The sequence below is a fragment of the Vombatus ursinus genome, unplaced genomic scaffold (genome assembly GCF_900497805.2).
Source record: "Vombatus ursinus unplaced genomic scaffold, bare-nosed wombat genome assembly UNPS02014796.1, whole genome shotgun sequence".
Classification (NCBI taxonomy): Eukaryota; Metazoa; Chordata; class Mammalia; order Diprotodontia; family Vombatidae; genus Vombatus; species Vombatus ursinus.
The window spans coordinates 123,133-142,263 of NW_020954574.1; the positions used below are offsets into that span (position 1 = coordinate 123,133).

Consider the following 19,131-nt stretch of genomic DNA (forward strand, 5'->3'; position numbering starts at 1 on the left):
AGAGTAAGTTTTTATTTGGCCTACCACCCCCTTTAAAAAAAAAATTACTCTGTCCCTCTTCCTCCCCCCAATCCACTTTCTTTAACCCTTTAATGTTTTTTGTGAAATTTGCATCATTTCAAAAAATACTTTTTTTAAAATGACTCATCTTAAACTTAATAATTTATTGTAAATGTTTTTTTCCTAGATTGAAATGTTGATGATACAATATTGCATCATGTAACCTACGGTATTGTAACATAAACAAATCATTACACGCACATATTCCTACTCATGCATGCTGGACTTCCCCACAATGCACTTTACCTTGGTCAGTGAACTTGACCACTGCTCCATCATAACTTGCATTTTGTGTGTTTATTTGGAAAATAATATAATCACTATGACTTTGTTACACAACAGATGAAACATGTACAAATGACTTTTCAAAATTGTGTTCTCTTCTTTCCTTATGCTTCCACGCCCCCCCCACCTTTCTTATTTTTATTCAATGCCTTCCACCCCCGTGGATCAGTCCAGGTGGTATCCTATGCAGGATAGGAAGGGGCCACGTTGTGAAACGTTTCAAAAGCCAAACAAGATTTTATAAAGTTTTATTTGATCCTTCAGGTAATAGGGAGCAACCCCTGGAGTTTATTAAATGTGTGTGAGGGGTGGTGGTGATATGGTCTGATTTGTGCTTTGGAAAAATCCTTTTGGCAACTGAGTGGTTGATAGAATGAAGTAGGGGGAGATCTCAGGCAAAGAGACCAAGTTGCCAACTGCAATATTCCAGGTATGTGGTGATAGAGGCCGATACCAGATGGCTGTTGTGTGATTGGAGCAAGGGTGACATATAGATCTTCTGAAGGTAAAAATAACTAGATAACAAGACAACAAAAAACTGAACATATAGTGTAAACAGCAGGGAGCTGAGGATGACACATTTCAATTTTGGGTGAGTGGGAGAATGGTGTCTTCAACAGTTACAGGTAAGTCAGAAAGAGGTAAAAATTTAGGAATAAAAATCTGTTCTGGCCATGTTGAGTTTGACATGTCCAAAGGATATCCAGTTCAAAACATCCAAGAAACAACTGGTTATTGGAGACTGGAGTTCAGGAGAAAGTTAAGCCTTACTGTAACAAATTAAACAAGCATTCACCCTTAACTTGAAAGACTTCAATGAAAGGAAACCAGCTGCCCATTCCAACTCAGTACAAATCTAAACTGTTAGGGAGTTTTCCCTAAGATCAAACTGAAATCTGCTTCCCTAAAAGTTCCATGCATTACTCCTAGATCTGCCTTTAGAAAGTTCTCCTCTTTCTCATAACAATCCATTGATTTTATGGAGACAGCTATTATGTCCCCCTACGTCAGCTCTTCTCCAGGCTAAATAGCTCTAGTTTCTTCAGCTGATCCTTGTATTGCATTGTGTCCAATCCTTTCCTCTTCTTGATGGCTCTCCTCTGGATGCCCTCCAACTTGGTAGTGTCCATCCCCAAACAGAAAGCCCAGGCCAGAACGAGACATTCCAGATGCTTGACTGGGTGGCCTCGGCCTACAGAGTGGTGCTCCCCGCCTTCTTCCCAGGGATACACCGGAACCAGGGAGGTGTGGCCTTGCGCAGCCTCGGTGAAGGCCCGGATGTTCCCCATCCCGACCGTGTCCCTCACCTTGCCATCTTCTATTGCAGGTCCTCCGCCTTTCATCACGCGTGCCTGGGTTTCCGGAAGTTAGGAGCTGAGGGGGTGACGACATTTCCGGTCCCTAAGGAGGGTGGGGTAGTTTGGAGTACTAGATTCCGCCTTTTCCGCCTGTTTCTTCCGTGTGGAGCGGCCCCTCTGGTCCCTGCTGCGCCTGCGCCATCTTGCCAGCACAACTACTTAGGACCTGGTCTCCATGCGGGGCGGGGCGGAGCGAGGAGGTCACGACGTGGGCGGGCAGTCTGACCCTGAGGCGATGAGAAGACGTCATCTAACGTGGACGAGATCCTTGAGGTCTGGACTGGGCAATTCTTGGAGATGAAGGCGGGAAAGGTGAGGCACGGGGCGGTACGGGGTTTGGGGGTGTGGGGGACAGGGCGGCTCGGGGGTGGTGGCCTAGGGTCCTTCACTCTTCCTCCCCGTCCCCTTCCGCCAAGCACATTCCCCCCCCCCCCCGCCTCCCCTTCTCCATTCTACCCTCCACTGGAGGAGAGTTTCGCAGAAGCGCTGCTGCTGCGGGGCGGGGGGATGGGAGGGGCGGGGCATGTTGTTGCCTGCGCTGGCGTCGCTGACTGATGGAAGCTAAGTATGTGAATGTGGGCCAGGCCCGGACTTGAGAAACGGGCTCCTCCTACGTATAAGATAGTTTAAATATTCTATTCCTCAAAAATTCGATTCGCAAATTCATTTCATTAAGCGTATTAAATATCTGGTATGTGCAAGGGGCGGTGGCTCAGTGGATAGAGTTTGGGACCTGGAATCAGGAAAATTCACCTTCCTGAATTCAAATCCAGCCTCAGGCACTTACTAGCAGTGTGATCCTGGGCAAGTGACTTAACCCTCTTTACTGGAGTTTCCTCGTCTGTAAAATACGCTGGTGAAGGAAATAGCGAAGCATTCTGGTATCTTTGCCAAGAAAACTCCAAATGGGGTCACCAAAAATTGGAACAGCAACACGTGCAAGATAACTGGGAATACAAAGATAGGAATGAAACTTCCATTCTCAAGTTGTATTACATTGTATCTGGGCACAAAAGCTGTGCCCAGATGAAAGAAGAGAATGTGTAAGACAGAGGGGCAGAGAACACACACAAAGTAGGAGAAAGGGAAGGAAGGTATGAAGGAGGAAAATTTAGTTTGCTGGAGATTAGTTTTCATTCTTTAGTGACCAGAAAGAGCAAAACCGCTTGAAGTATTGAGTTCATTTGTGACCTCACAGTTTAGGAAGACTATTGATAAAGCAGGAATGTCCAGAGGCCATTCAGGATGGTAAAGAGATCTGGGTTTAAGTCATAATTTGTACCAGATGAAAGTCACTTCCAATACTGATTTTGTGTTGATGAACAATATCAATTTAGGAAACAGCAGTGAATAGTAGAGGGAGAAGGAGATTTGTGGAAAGCTTGGCATGAGATCCAGTGAAGCCAGATCATAGAGAGAATATTTATGGATAAAACTGGAGGGAGAACAAGGAACAAGAAAGGGAATGTTTATCAAGATTTCTGTCACAGTTTCTTTTGTCTTTCGGTGCCATCGTAGCCATAATATTTGCCCACTTAACATTATACCTTTCATGCAGAAATAGAAATTATATTAAAGCAAAGACAAAAAAAAGATCAATTTTTTAGTAAATTTTCTTTGTGACCTTAATTATTAAAAAATAGAAATTTGAGTATAAAAAGAGACCCCTATTTGAGATAAACTGCTGGAAAAACAAAAACAATCTGTCAAAAGTTAGTTTTAGACCAGTACCTTATACCGTATTCCACAATAAACTACAAATGAAGCAATGGCTTAAGTATAAAAGTTCTTGTAATTTAAAAAAAAAATTAGAGAAAGGATGATGATACCTTTCAAGGCTTTGGGTAGGAGGAGAATTCTTACCTGAACAGAGGATAGAGATGATCAGTAAAGATAAAATTGACATTTTGAAATAGTCAAATTGAAAACCTTCCTATCAACAAAATAAATGCATTTAGAATGAGAAAGAATTTTGGGAAGAAATTTTACCAGACCATCATCATTATCATTATTAATAATAACAATTAGCATTTTTATGACGTTTTAAGGTTTGTAAAACACTTTATCCCATTTTATCCTAGTTACAACCTTGGAAGAAAAATGCTATTATTACTCCCATTGTTTTTCAGTTGAGGAAATTAAGTCAGACAAGTTAAGTAACTTGCCCGTGGTCACATGGCTAGTGAGTGCTTAAGGTTGGATTTGAACTCAGATTTTCCTGACTCCCAGTCCACATTATCCACCTACCTGCATGCTGGAGGCTCTACAATATTGAGAATATTAGAAGATTGATTTCCCAGATATCAATGGGAGCATTTTATAGCTGTTTGGGAAAAGTTATTACTACTTCAGAAAAAGTCCTTAGAAGACATCTCAGTACTGAACCATGAAACCAGTTCTCTACACCTATAAAATCTTTAATAGAAAAATGAACACATGTATACATGTTTTCTTGAAGAAAATATGAGAGGGAAACATGGAGTCTTTACAAATAGTATTGTATAATGTACCACAGCTTTACAATCAGACAGTTGGTTGAAAAGTCCAGAGAATGGAAGATCCCACTGAGTTAATTTATTGACTGTGTGAAAAAACATATGATTTGGTAGAGAAAAATGTGACCTTGAGGCAGATATGTGGCTTAATGTTTACTTTGAATGGACTTGGAGTCAAGAAGATTTAAATTCAAATCCTACCTAGACTCTTACTATCTGTGTCACCCAGGGCAAGTTACTTAACCTCTTTTAGCCCTTGTTTCTTTATCTGTAAAAGAGGTATAATAATAGTATTACTTTATGGAGTTGTTGTTAGGATCAAATGATACAACCTAAAAATACTAGCTATTATTATTCAGGCATTTAAGGGTCTCCATCAGTGTGTTTTCCATGTCTTTGTAAAGGACACACAAAATTTCCTGATGGGTGCAATACCAGATATATTTTTTTCCTCTGATTATGTCAGTTATGTCAAGCAAGTTATATTTAAAAGTTATGTTTAAAACAGGGAGATAATGTTTGCCACCATGATGGAAGATGGCCTACTCTTTAGCAGGTTTTCCAAATATCCCTGTTTAAGGATATTACTGTATTGGTTCCATGTTATCTAGCCATAGAAGTGTGCATGTACTATGTACATTAATTTTAGAAAGACTGTATAGATGGGAAATGAACTGTTCTCAGAATTGAATAGTATCAGGCTGCATAGATATGGGAAATGGTACATTGCTGTTAGTGGCCCCAAGCTTTTATGTGAAGCAAAAGCCAATCTTTTAAACAGTCATTTTTTTAGTTGTCCTTTATTGTTATGAATCACAGAGTACCATCATCTCTGAAGAATTGAAATTATAAGCCAACCAAGTAACAATGGTGGAAGGGAGGCATATGGTAGGTATAGATAGACTATAGCATATTACCTGTGAAGACTTGTGCACAAGAACAAGCATAAAAGAGATAACCAAAAAAGGTGTGACCATAAAATAAAGTCATTGGTCATGTAAGGAGGGAGAGGAATAACTAATGGGATTCCGCCTAGACTGTACTTATATCCTTGTCTGATAAGAAATCTAGAAGGCCCCTAGCGTTTTTCTTAAAACTTCTCTGGGAAATTTTATGGAAGGATATGGACAGGTGGAGAAGGCCTGAATAAGTTATGGTTTTCACTATTGCAGAGAAACTTAATGCAGTGCTGTGCACATAGTAAGTAGGTAGTAAATATTTACTATAATTTGGGGGAAGATTTTTATTCCAGATTTCCACAGTTCCAAAAAAGAACCAGTGCCCTTAGAGAGACAGAGGGAATACTGTCTCTGATACTTAACTCCCTGTGTGACCTTAGTCAAATCATCTAATTTCCCTGAGCCTCAGTTTCCTCATCTATAAAATCAGCAAGGTAACTCCATTTGGCCTCTGATGTATCTTTTAGTTCTAGCTCTGATCCTGTGATGATTTTTTGTTTGGAAATCATGAGAATTCTTAGTGTAATTAACCACTTATGATTTACAATCTCCTGTTTAAGTGTAGTCAGACAATGTTTATCAGTAATGGAAAATGATTGCTGTAACATAGTTATTTAGAAATTAATACGTTTAATGTGCTTGCTAATGGTAGTATATCTAATTGTAAGATGTATGCTGATTATATTGTATAATTTGGAGTGTTAGCACTCAAGTACTTGAATTTTAGGGGTTTAGTTGATAGGATTTGTTGGGGTGAATTTGAGCAGTAAAACTATCCACATGCTACCGTGTGTAGTACACAGTGAGGAACATAATCTGTAAATATTTGACAAGAAACACTCAAAATTCTGAATCCTGTGAGAACCTTTCCCTTTATTATCCTGCCATCTCCCTGACTCATGAGAGTAGTGGAGCTTGAGTAAGCAGGAATGTGCTTGATTCAGGAATCCATGACATTCAAAGATGTGACTGTGGAATTCACTTGGGAGGAGTGGAGACAGCTGGACCATGCACAGAGGGACTTGTACAGGAATGTGATGATGGAGAACTATGAGAACCTCATCTCAGTGGGTAAGCATAGTACTCTGTGATTTGCCATTTGTCCATTGTGGGGTGCATTTTCACTTCTTCACTTTACCACTCTCCAGCTATTGTGTATTTGAAGTACTTCCTTAAGTTTTGGCTTATTGTGCAGTAATATTTAAGACTTCCCAACATAAGAGGGATTCAAATATTGTTAATAGCCAATAGGCAGAATATTTGTTGTCTTTTCGCTGATAAAGTTCTTTGTTTAGTAGAAAGAGAAATCCCATAGCTTTCTTGAGCTAATCCTGAGAGTATATTTTCCTTACTTCTGTACCTTCAAGCCAAAGATTCTTGCCTAAGCTCCAAGGAAATTATAAAACTACTTCCTTCTGAAAGCTTTTTCTGTCTTCCCCAATGTATTTCTCCCTCCCAGAATTTCTCTTGACGTTCTGCCTGAATTTCATCCTGGAAGTTCTATGAGGACAAGAAGGGACTATATCTTAGCTAAACCTGTATCTTCCCCAGTGTAATTTTCTGCATACAGTGAGCACTTAAATGCTAAATGAATTGGAGCAAAATTAGTAAAGGCCCAGGGAAGGTCAAAGGTCATAGTTCTGATCATGTCACTCCCTTATTCTAAAATCCACAGGGACTTCCTATTTTCTGTATATCAGAAGTTCAGCCCTTGGCTTACTGTATTCTTCCCCTTCCCTAACTTTATTCCCAATAACTTCAGCATCTATATTGGTACTCCCTCAGATTTGCCTAACTTTTGAATTTCTCAGTCTTTTTAAATCCTAGGACTTCTTTTTTCTGTCTCATTCACATATAGGGGTGACATTATTCTAAATTTCTCCATTACCCACAAATATACTAACTGAACCACTCCTCTAATCCAATTATTATTCCATCTTTCCCTAAGCCTCACCCTTTCTAAATCAATTTTCTTCCTCATTGAGTGTTCTTCAGTCTTTTCTTCAGACTATTATTTTTCTTACTTCATTTGCCTTCCTTCTTAGTTCTGACCTTGTCTTTAGCCAATTCAACTCTACACTGATTTCTGCTCTAGAATTTTCCCATTTACCATTTTAAAGCCCTAAATTAGTCCTTTTATCCATCTCCTCTACTTATATTCATTTGCTAATGAGCATCTCTAGAAGTCACTCACTTTTGCTGACTGAGTACATTGTAAGTTCATATTATCCAACTCAACTTAACTCACTACTATGAGGCAATCTTTTGATTTCTTCCTAAGTGATTCCGTATCACACTCCCCACAGAAACTGACATTTTTGAGGGCATTTGACATGGGATCCTCTTCATCTTAAAACCCCTTGATGACATCTCCCAGTCTCTTGTGAAGTGGCCCTTCTTGCCAAAGCCAAACCCCTCTGTAATTAGCCCTGATCTGAGCTCTCCAGATGAATGCAACCTCAATTACTCCCTCTCTCATCTTTAGATTCCCACTCTACTGATTCTTTCCCACCAGCCTTCAAACATGCCTATCTCCCTCATCCTTTAAAAACCTTCATTGGATCATGACACCCACTCAGACTTTCATCCTATCTCTCTTTCTTAGTCAAACTTCTGGAAAAAGCTATCTGTATTCATTGCTTCCACTTCTCTCATTGATTAGTCCTTTATGGTGTGGCTTGTAATTTTATCATTCAACTCAGTCTAATCTTAAAAATTACCAATGAGCAGTTGCCAAATCTGATGGTCTTTTTTTTTTTTAAAGTTCTCATTTTCTTGACCTATCAGCTGTATCTGACACTGTTGACCACTCTCGCCTCCTGGATACTTTCTTCTTTTGGGTTTTTGTGACACTACTCTCCTAATTCTCATCCTATTTATCTGATTACTCCTTTTCAGAGTTCTTTGCTGGCACATCATTCATAGCACACTCACTGATTTGGTATTCCCTAAACCTCTGTATTGTATTCTCTCTCTCTCTCTCTCCCTACTTTCTGTCTTTATAATCTCCTCTCCCATGGTTTTCATTATCCCCTTTTTGCAGGTGACTTACAGATCTATATATACACAGCCTAGTCTCCCTTGAGCTTTCAGTTGTGCATCACCAGGTACCTGTTGGATATTTCAAGTTGGATGTTTTGGAGACATCTTGAACTGAACATATTAAAAACTGAACTTGTTATCTTCCCTCGCCCTACCAACTCACTCCGCTCTTAAACTTCTCTATTTCTATTAAAGGTTTCTCCATTCTTTCAGTTTCTCAGGTTTGTAATCTCAGCATCATTCTTGACTCTTTACTCTCCCTCACCCCACTTATTCAGTCAGCTGTCAAATCTTTTTGTTTTCTACCTCCACAACATCTCTGGAATCTGACCTCTTCTTTCCTTTCTACTGACTGCTGCAACCTTAGTTTAGGTCATCATCACCTTTAGCTTAGGTTATTGCAGTTGTCTCCTAAATTGATCTTCCTGTATGCAGTCTCTTCTCACTATGGTTCATTATCCACATTGCTGCCAAAGTGATGTGCCTTAATGTAAATCTGATCATATCACTCCCTTACTTAGCCAACTCCAGTAGCTACCTGTTGCTTCTAAGATAAAAAAAAATAATAAATTCCTGTTTAGGTTTTAAAACCTTTCCAATCTAGCACCAACCAGTTTTTCTAGCATCACTCGACATAACATTGTACATGATCTGATGGCTAATGAGGTTTTCTCTCTCAAAAAAGACTTTTCCATGTTTATTATATCATAAAGGGCTTATGTCCAGTGTGAATTAACTTACATTTTACTCAGACTTTGATTTTGTCTGAAGGTACCCCTTTCTCTCTTCTGCCCCCCTGGTGCCCTTCCCCCTACCGTCACAAACACTTTGTGATCTTGTCCAAGTGGCTATCTCTTTGCTCCTCATTCAACACTCTACTTCCTGTCTCCGTGCTTCTTGTATGGCTGGATGTTCTTCCTCTTTATCTCCACCTTATAGAATCCCTCTCTTCATTTAGGATACAACTTAAGCTACCACCTTCTGCATGAAGAGTCTCCTGATCCCTCTGACTGCTAGTGCCTCTCAAACTAGTTTGTATTTAATTATATTCTCTGTATATTTATTGTGCATACACTTATACATGCACCTGTTTTCTTCCCCATTAAAGTGTAAGCTCCTTGACAGTCAAGATTATTTCATTCTTTGTATTTGTATTTCTTATGTGTAGTGTGGTGCTTGTATAGTATGTCTTTAAAGAGCTTACCAACTGATTTGGATACCAGAGCTGTAACCCTACCATGAATTAGGGTCAAATTAGCTAATTTTCTTTATTATTCTAAGTTGTATTTGTGACCAATTCTCCCTTGAAATACAGTAGAGCAGAGGTATCAAACATGTGACTCACATCATGAGGTAGCACAGATTAAAGTATAATTCAGAAGTATATAACAAAATAAATTAAAATACAATAGGACATGGATAATGTTAACATGTGGTTTTCTAAGTCAGTAAATGGCCCATAATCCTTATGTATGATTTAGTGGCCCCATTTCTATTTAATTTAAGTTTGATACCACTGCAGTACAGTATGCTTCAGCTGTCTTTCATACTGTCTTCTATATGCTTTCTTAACTGTGCTTTTTTTCATGTAGAGAATTTAGTTCTTAGATGCATTTTTATCCCCAGGGATTTTTGTTTCCAAACTGGATGTGATTTCCCTATTGGAAAGAGGAGAAGCCTCATGGGTATCAGAGGGAGAAGTCCCAAGAAGCACTTATTCAGGTGAGTAAGGAAAAAGCAAACAAATGAGAGTCATTGCAAGCAGTAGCTAGATGAAATATATTTGTCAGATCCTTCATTCCTTCATAACCTGGGAGAAGTACAAAAATTCTTCAACTTTCTCTTATAGCTTAATTTTCCAGGTCTATCATTTTAGTTTGCATAAATCCAAAGTTATTTGCTACTTAAGTAATTTTGTAGGTTTTTCTCTTCCTCTGATATTGTACTGTTCTGTCCTCCAGAAGGAAATCCTGTTTGTTATTGTGTGTATTGCTTTAATGACTGTTTCATGACCTGAGACATACTTTGTTTTGCTTGGGCAATTACATTCTCTTGTTTCTATCTCTTCTCCTATCTTTGACTTTAATTCTGATGAAACTGTTCTCTACATACAAATTAAATAAAAGATAGAACTTGTTATAAAGCAGTTTCTTTTGTCCTGGAACAGGGTACAGATATTAGTGACATTTTATAAAATTTTTTTCAGATTCTCTTAATCTGGACAGTTGGAGTGAAACCAAAAACTGGAGTTTAATACAGAGTATTTGCCACATACCATCACTTAAGAAAAGACTACCAGTGGATATTCTGCAAAATGCCAAGATGGGAGAATCTGTGGCACATGATGTCGTTTTACAGAAACAACTGGGCAACCAGGAGACACACTCTAGAAATGTAACCATCATTCACAGAACAATTCTTAATAAAGTGAGTGTACCTCAACACAATTCATTTGGGAGTAGTTTTAGTCCAGGGTCAGTCTTTGTTCCAGTGAAATCTTTCAGATACTACTCAGGAAACAAACTTCATAGCATATATTCTGGAAGAAAGTTACATGAACACAATGAATGTGGCAAAGTTTCTGAGAGAAAATCCAGTCTTACTCTGTATGAGAGAATTTGTACTGGAGAGAAACCCCTTACATGTAATGAATGTGGCAAAATCTTGGGTTCCAGGGGAAGCCTTATTAGACACCAGAGAACTCATGCTGGAGTGAAATCCTTTGCATGTGATGAATGTGGGAAGGCCTTTAGTAGCAGGGGGAATCTTAATCGCCATGAGAGAACTCATGCTGGAGTGAAACCCTTTGAATGTAACAGATGTGGGAAAGCCTTTGCTGAAAGGGGAAAGTTGAATAAACATGAGAGGATTCATACTGGAGAAAAACCCTTTGAGTGTAATAAATGTGGAAAAACTTTTAGCCACAGAGAAAGTTTAACTAAACATGAGAGAATTCATACTGGAGAGAGATCTTTTGAATGTGATAGATGTGGGAAAGCATTCTTTGAGAGAGGAAACCTTATTAGACATCAGATAATTCATACTGGAATGAAACCTTTTGAATGTGATGAATGTGGGAAAGCCTTTCGCAATAAGGGAAGCCTAACTGATCACCTGAGAGTTCATACTGGAATGAAACCCTTTGAATGTGATGAATGTGGGAAAGCCTTTAGTCACCGTGGAAGCTTGACAACACATAAGATAATTCATACTGGAGAAAAACCCTTTCAGTGTAATGAATGTGGGAAAGCTTTTAGTAATAGGGGAACCCTTATTAGACATCAGAGAACTCATACTGGAGTGAAGCCCTTTGAATGTAATGAGTGTGGGAGAAGCTTCAGCCGAAAGGTGCTTCTTGATAATCACCAGAGTATTCATACTGGTGTGAAACCTTTTGAATGCAGTGAATGTGGGAAATCCTTCTTTGAGAGGGGAAACCTTTTTATGCACTGGAGAAGTCATACTGGAGTGAAGCCTTTTGAATGTAGTCAATGCGGGAAAACCTTTGGTAATAAGGGAAACCTCACTGATCATCAAAGAATTCATACTGGAGTGAAACCCTTTGAATGTAGTGAATGTGGGAAAGCCTTCCGTCACAGGGGAAATTTGGCAACACACAAGAGAACTCATACTGGAGAGAAACCCTTCATATGTAATCAGTGTGGAAAAGCTTTTAGTGGGAGTGGAGCTTTGATTATACATTGGAGAACTCATACTGGAGAGAAACCTTTTGAATGTAAAGAATGTGGAAAAGCCTTCAGTGAAAGGGGATCCCTTATTAGACATCAGAGAATTCATACTGGAATGAAACCCTTTGAATGTAATAGATGTGGGAAAAGCTTCAGCCGAAAGGTACTTCTTACTGATCACCAGAGTGTTCATACTGGAGTGAAACCTTTTGAATGTAATAAATGTGGAAAAGCCTTTGGTGAGAGAGGAACTTTAAAGAAACATGAGAAAATTCATAGTGGAGAGAAGCCCTTTGAATGTAATAAATGTGGAAGAGCCTTCTTTGAGAAGGGAAATCTTAATCGACATGAGAGAATTCATATGAAAAAGTTACCTTTAATTGTAATGAATGCAGAGAAGCCTTTGACCTCTGTAAAAGTTTGATGAAACATAACAAAATTCATAGCAGAGAGAAAACATGCATAATGAATGTGGAAAGGCCTTTAGCAATTTATTATTCTTGATTTATCATCAGAGACTTCATAATGGAAGGAAATTATATAAAAGCAATGAACAGAAATGTTTTAGCCACTTCAGTCCCACCCACCATAAAGTATATGCCCCTTCAAGACAGGGATGCTTTTCTTTTCTTTCTATCCTCATCACTCATTATGATACTTAGCATGTAGAATGCCCTTAATAAATGTTAAGTATAGTTAAGCTGTCAGAGGACCCCCTGCTATAAATCAGATAATTTATACTGGTAAGTAAGGCTATACATTTTATGTGAGAAACATCAGCAAATGAATGGGAAGAAAAAGAATCTGAATTATATTGACTATGGAAACAATTTTGCTATAAATGTTATACATAAGGCTAATTTCGTGTGATAACATGGGAAAAGCTTCACAAAAAAATAATCTTTTGTTAAAATACCAGAGTGTCAAGATTACAGAGTACGTTACTAGTTACTATTTTCTTCTTTTATTATACTCTTAATTGTAGAATACCTTAGACACCATTAAGAAGAGTTAGTCTGCAGCAAGTGTGCCTGATAGATTTTCTTTTTTAAATTGACCATTTTATCAAAACCACAGAATTTTTAAGTCACCAAGCAAATTCACATTTCATTTTCTTTTTCTTTCTTAATAACTGATTAAAAATGAACATTCTAATTCCAAAACAGATAAAATTAAGCACATTTTAAAAAATAATCTCCTTTATTTACAATACCCTAAAGTGTGTGTACATTTACTTCCACAAGATGGCAACAAAGAAAGTTTGCTCCTTTTTCAACTCTTTTCTGTGCATTTTTTTCTGGATGATAAAATATTAATGTGTATATTCTAACTTCATTTCATATAAATCTTCCAATTAGAAAAATTCGCATATCCCTAGTTGTACATCCACATTCCATCACCTTGATAAATCAGTTTGTTTATTCTCCCATCACAGAACATATGAAATGTGTTTAGGTTTTTTGAGTTTTTAGTTTTCTATTTTGAATAGAATCTCAGGGTACAATAGCAAGAAAAAAAAGACAGGTAGTAATTAGTATAAAAATAGTGAGAACCTGGGATAACTGATGCATAGGTATGAGTTATCTTGGCATACGTATAATATCAAGAAATGACCATTTGGTTATGATGTAGAGGGAATTCTCTTCTGGTGTGGGTTGGAGTATGTAGCCTAAAAAGGCGTTTTCCAACTCAGAAAACTTGTCATTCTGTAATTTATGAATTCTTTATCAAAATAGCCAAAGTCTTCTACAGAAGACTTGAATAACTCAGGTCCCAAATGGACTTGGGTGAGCCAAGACCATTAGAGAAATACAGTGGTGTTTCAGTAGAGTTAGCATTATCTCACTGGGAACCTGTATGTTACTAGCCCAGAAATCATCCCTTTCCTGAGAATGTCCCTTTCCTGGGAAAGGGCAGAGTATTTAGAAGATGAAGCTGTGAAAGGAGAAAGAATTCATTAATTTTAAAAATATTTTATTAGACTTTCCTCTTTTTATTGCCTAGATTCCCCCTGAGTTTCCCCCATCCCTACATAAGAGCCATCCCTTATAACATTTTTTAAAGGAAGAGAAAAAGATTAATCAATCAGTAAACACAGAAAAAAAAAATTACATGCAGTACTCCCCATCTGTTCATCTCAACCTCTGTAAAGTAGGGAGGTGGAGGAGATGTCCTCATCTTATTTGGATCAAGCTGGTGTTTTATAATTTCACAACATTCAGCTTCAGTTATTTTGTGATAGAGGGTCTTTCCATTTACATTGTTGTGGACATGATTTATATTACTTTCCTGGCTCTGCTGACTTCACTTTGTATCAGCAATTCATGTACATCTTTTAGAGCTTGTTTCTCTTCATGTTTATAATTTTTTTTAAAGCCTAATAACCTTCTGTTACGTACATGTGCTACTATTTGTTTATCCATTCTCCAAATTGGTGGACATCGGTTCTTTTCTGCTTTGAAAAATGCTGCTATATTTTGGTGTCTATGGATCCTTTTTTGTTTTTTGTTTTTTAAACTCTTCAGGATATATGCTTCCCAATCAATCACTGGGTCAAAGGGTATGAATATTTTATATAATTACATATTGGTTTCCAGAATAATTGTACCAATTCACACCTCCACCAACAATACATTAGTGTATCTATATTTGCACAACCCACCCAACATATACTAATTATTCCTGTCTTTTGTATATTTGTAGATTTGCTGAATATGAGGTAAAAGGTTGTTTTCATTTGAATCTCTCTTATTGTTTGCAGTTTGGAGCATTCTTTCATGTAGTTGTTAATAGTTTGGAAATTGTTTAAGAACTGTTTGAAACCTGTCTAAGCCCTAAGCCCTTCTGTCATATTCTCCATGAGCTCCCTTTTCTCCCTTCTTCATCTCATAGCACTCACATAGCTTCTGCCATTATCTCCTCCTTTACCCTTGTCTTACATGAAAAGTGGCCTTACTCCCTCTACCCTCACAAGTGATCCTCCTCTGTCATCTTCCTTCTCTTACTTATTTTCAGTCTTTCTCTGTCCATTGGTTCCTTCTCTACCACCTACAAATATGCCTATGTCACTTCTGTCCTGAAGCAACCCTCACTTGATCCTTCCATGTCCACCAACTGTCATCCTATGTTACCTCTTCTGTCCTTTGTGGCTAAAGTCCTCGAAAAAACTATCTACAATAGATGTCTCCACTTTCTCTCCTCTTACTCTGTTCTTAACCCCTTACAATCTGACTTCCAACCTTATTGCACCCAAACTGCTGTCTTCAAAGTTAATAGTTATCTCTTAATTGCCAGATTCAGTGGCCTTTCTGAATCCTTATTCTCCTTGACCTCTCTGCAGCCTTTGACACTGTTGATCATCTTCTTCTTAATGATCTTTCTCTCAGTTTTCACAGTAACACACTCTTCTGGTTCTCCTATCTCTCAGAGTGCTCCTTTTCAATGTCATTTGCTGGATCCTCATCCATATCATGCCTTTTTACTATAGGTTTCCCACAGGGTTCTGTCCTGGGAACTCTCCTCCTTCTACCTCTCTACTACTTCACTTGGTGATCTCATCAACTCCCGTGGATTTAATTACCACCTCCATGCTGATAATTCTCTGATGTACCTTTACTGCCCTAACCTTTCTGCTGACCTCCAGTCTTGCATCTGTAACTGCCTTTCAAACATCTCGAACTGGATTCCAGGAGACATCTTAAATGAATCATGTCCAAAAGGGAGCTATATTTTCTCCCCAATCCTCCCGCCTCTTAAATTCTCAGGTATTTGTAAAGGGCGACACCATCCTCAGTCTCTCAGTTTTGCAACCTAAGTGTCATCTTCAACTCCTCACTATTTCTTATCCTCCATATCCAGTCTGTTACCAAGGCCTATTGATTTTACCTTAGCAACATCTCTCAAATCCTCTCTCTTCTCTCCTCTGATACTCCCACCTCTGTAGTGCAGACCCTTACTACCTCACACCTTGATTTCTGCCATAGCCTGCTGTTGGGTCTGCCTGCCTCTAGTCTCTCTCCACTGCAATCCATCCTTCATTCAACCACCAAAGTGCTTTCCTGAAGCACAGGTCCAACCATCACACACACACCCACCCACAAACTGCATTGGCTCCCTCTGTCTTCCAGTTTCAAATACAAAAGCCTCTGGCATTCAAAGCCCTTGATAACCTGGCTTTCTCCTACCTTCCAAGTCATCTTATACCTTATTCTCTGCCGTATATTCTTTGATCCAGAGTTTGGCCTCCTTGTTGTTCCATAAATAAAATACTCTGTCTCTCCACTCTGGGTATTTTCTCTGGCTGTGACCTTTGCCTGGAGTAATCTCCCTTCTCATCTCTTATTCTCCTGACTTCCTTTAAGTCCTAACTAAATTCCTATCTCCTTTAAGAAAACTTTCTCAGCTCTTTTTAATTGTAGTGCCTTCTCTCTTATAATTATTATCATTGAACCTATGCTTGTCTATGTTTGTTGGCTTGTCATCCCCTATTAGATTGTGAGCTCCTTGAGGGCAGGGACTGTACTTTGCTTCTTTACATATCCCTAGAGTTCAACATAGTGCCTTGCACATAGTAGGTGCTTAATATTTACTGACTGACTGATATGTGTGTATGTATATATAGCAAGTTCAAGAAGTGCAAAGGATGGTACTTCAAGAACAATAGCTCCCTACACCTGACCCTTTGCATTTTGTAATTTGCATAGAGTAGTGGCCTCTTGGATAATTTAATTGATTAATTAGGCAAATGGTGGTAGTGGTTTGTGGATAATTTGGTTACCATTTAGAGGTATTAACTGCATAGGGGTACCCTGCTCCTTTCCATTAACCTGTTCTTTTTTTAGTGGGGCCCTCAGGTTCTGTATGATTAGGGATATAACCCTAAACTGAAATTTGCTAAAATTTGCTAAAAATTACCAAAATAGGAAACCCACTTTATTTCAGCACTGAGCTTCCTTTCCCATTCATTCCTGCTCTTAAGATTTACCATTTTTTTTCTTAACATCCATGTGATTTATTGAAACATTATTAGGTAACCAAAAAATGTTATAATAGCAAGATGACAAAAAAACTTTTAAAAAATATTTTAATAGTAAGCTGTATGATTTGTTGAAGCTTCACTCCCTCTTCCATATCTCTAGTTGTTAGAAAGGGGGAAGGAAAAGTAATGAATTTGGCAGGTTTTAAAACTTGCTAAAGTTTTCTCAGTAAGTACTCAGAGGGAACAAGCAGGAGGGAGAAGTCACCAGAATTAGCTCCACTTGATCTCATTGTGACTGTGGTTTACACTTTAGGCATACTTATATGGTCCTGTCAGTCACAGACTGGATGCAGTTTGTTTCTCTTCTCTCTGCTCTTAGTTTGCAGTGCCCTAAGTATACATGGGGAAACTTCCAAGTATTCACTCTTATAAGAGTGTATGGCTGATCTGTTATTAGATACAAATGCTTTTCACAAAATACAACAGTAAAACCACTAAAAAGCATACAGATAAATACCTTTTTTTCTTTAATATGATTGACACCAATCGAAAAATAAGAGTTAACTTCTATAATGGAGAAACAATAGAAACCTTTTAAATAAGGTCCCTACGTCCTTTCTATTAATGTAGTTCTAGAAATGTTAGCAATATCAATAAGAAAAAACTAATTTGAGAGAATAAACAGGCAAAATTGTCTCTGTTTACAAATGATAACAAATGTTTATAAACCTAGAGATTTAATGATAAAATAATTGAAACAATAACTAATAAAGCAGCAAGGTATAAAATAAACCTGTGAAAATCTCGAGCCCTCATTTCATGACTTAATGTATGTTACTCTTCTTCATATACCCTTTGTTTCAGCCAGAGCATCCTGCTTGCTGTTTCTTTCACATGGTAGCCATGTGAATAGAGAGAAAGTGCAGATATAAGAGATGTGGATATAAAAATGGCAAGATTTGGCAACTGATATGTGGGGTAAGAAAGAGTGGCAGTGAGGATTACACCAAAGTGAAGAACCTGGGAGACTAGAAGAATAGTGATACTTTTGATATAAATAGGGATGTTGGGAGAGGAATGGATTTGGGGAAAAACATGAGTTCAGTTTTCAGTATTAAGTTTTCAGATTTCAGTATGAGATGCTTATGTAACATCTGGTGTGAAATGTCCAAATGACAATTGATGACACAAGGGTGAAGCTCAGAGACACTGGAGCTTTATGTATAGAACTATGAATCATTAGTGTACGGATAATTTAAATGAATATCACGTTGGTTATGTCACCAGAAGAAAATACAGTTTTCAGCCTACTTGCCAGGGAGAGGTTCTAGTCACTGTACCTGTAAGAATGGAGAAAACATAGCCTGAAGTTGGTAGCAGAGAGCAGCACCTAGAATTTACTAGAAGCCTTGGGACTATCAAGACAGTTAGAACAATGCTGAGAAGAGACTACCCTACCTAACATACCAGGAAAGTGGAATTCTTAGTGGAAACATCGGACCATAGTCATATGTATGGGCAGTTAGACTAGTGTGGTGACATTACCAGAAGAAGTAGATGGTACTGGATTGGATAAATGACTTATCCTTCCATATTCTTTAATTTTTCTTCCCTACATGTAAGTCCCTAATGTATGATCCTTACGAATTCCCAATTTCTTCACTGATGGTGTGTTGGAGAGTGTGCCTTATATTTTTAAGTGAGAATGTTCCATAATGAATTTTGTTATTTTACTGTTTCATTACGTCTTTGCTTTAAACCAGTTGTGACTTCTGACAAGAAAAAAGTAAAAGCATTATTTGGGAGTTTATGAGCTATAGGGTTTATTTTTGTTTTTTTTATTGTGTGTTTGTGTGTTTAACGAATATCAACCCACAGTGAAAATGTTCTAAAACAAATATTTCTGGGTTCCCACTTATGATAAGAGGGTGCCCCAAATGCTAAAAGTAGATTCATCACTGCATAGAAGTTTGAACTAAGTGACCTTGAAGTCCTTTACCACTCTCAAAGTCTGTGAATTTCCATAATTTTGATGGTCTTTTATAAGCCATACCCTAAATCCACCAGAAGGGGAGAAACTTTAAACCTTAACTGAGGTTTACATGCATATGGGTGTGCATTTTCACAGTATGTTAGACTTCATAGTCAAGTCTCATTTTCTTTTTAAGAGTGTTTCAAGCACCTCTTTATTATTAAACATCTATCTTTTTTTTTCATTTGTGGTCAAGCTTAGATTTGCAAATTGCTTTTCAGAATATACTGTTC

At 38.0% G+C, this 19,131-nt stretch overlaps 1 protein-coding gene across 2 annotated transcripts; it reads left to right on the plus strand.

Moving 5' to 3' along the window:
- Positions 1 to 1,619: 1,619 nt before the first annotated feature.
- LOC114049065 (zinc finger protein 260-like) lies at positions 1,620 to 13,100 on the plus strand. 2 transcript variants are annotated; one of them, XM_027870254.1, is made up of 4 exons: positions 1,620 to 2,015; positions 6,067 to 6,228; positions 9,826 to 9,921; positions 10,406 to 13,100. In XM_027870254.1, the coding sequence occupies exons 2-4, from the start codon at positions 6,087 to 6,089 to the stop codon at positions 12,310 to 12,312; spliced, it is 2,145 nt and encodes a 714-aa protein (XP_027726055.1). In that variant the 5' UTR covers positions 1,620 to 2,015; positions 6,067 to 6,086; the 3' UTR covers positions 12,313 to 13,100. The 2 variants fall into 2 exon arrangements, with proteins under 2 accessions (XP_027726055.1, XP_027726054.1); XM_027870253.1 differs by having other exon boundaries at positions 1,622 to 2,015; positions 6,102 to 6,228; positions 10,406 to 13,099.
- The last annotated feature ends 6,031 nt before the right edge of the window (positions 13,101 to 19,131 follow it).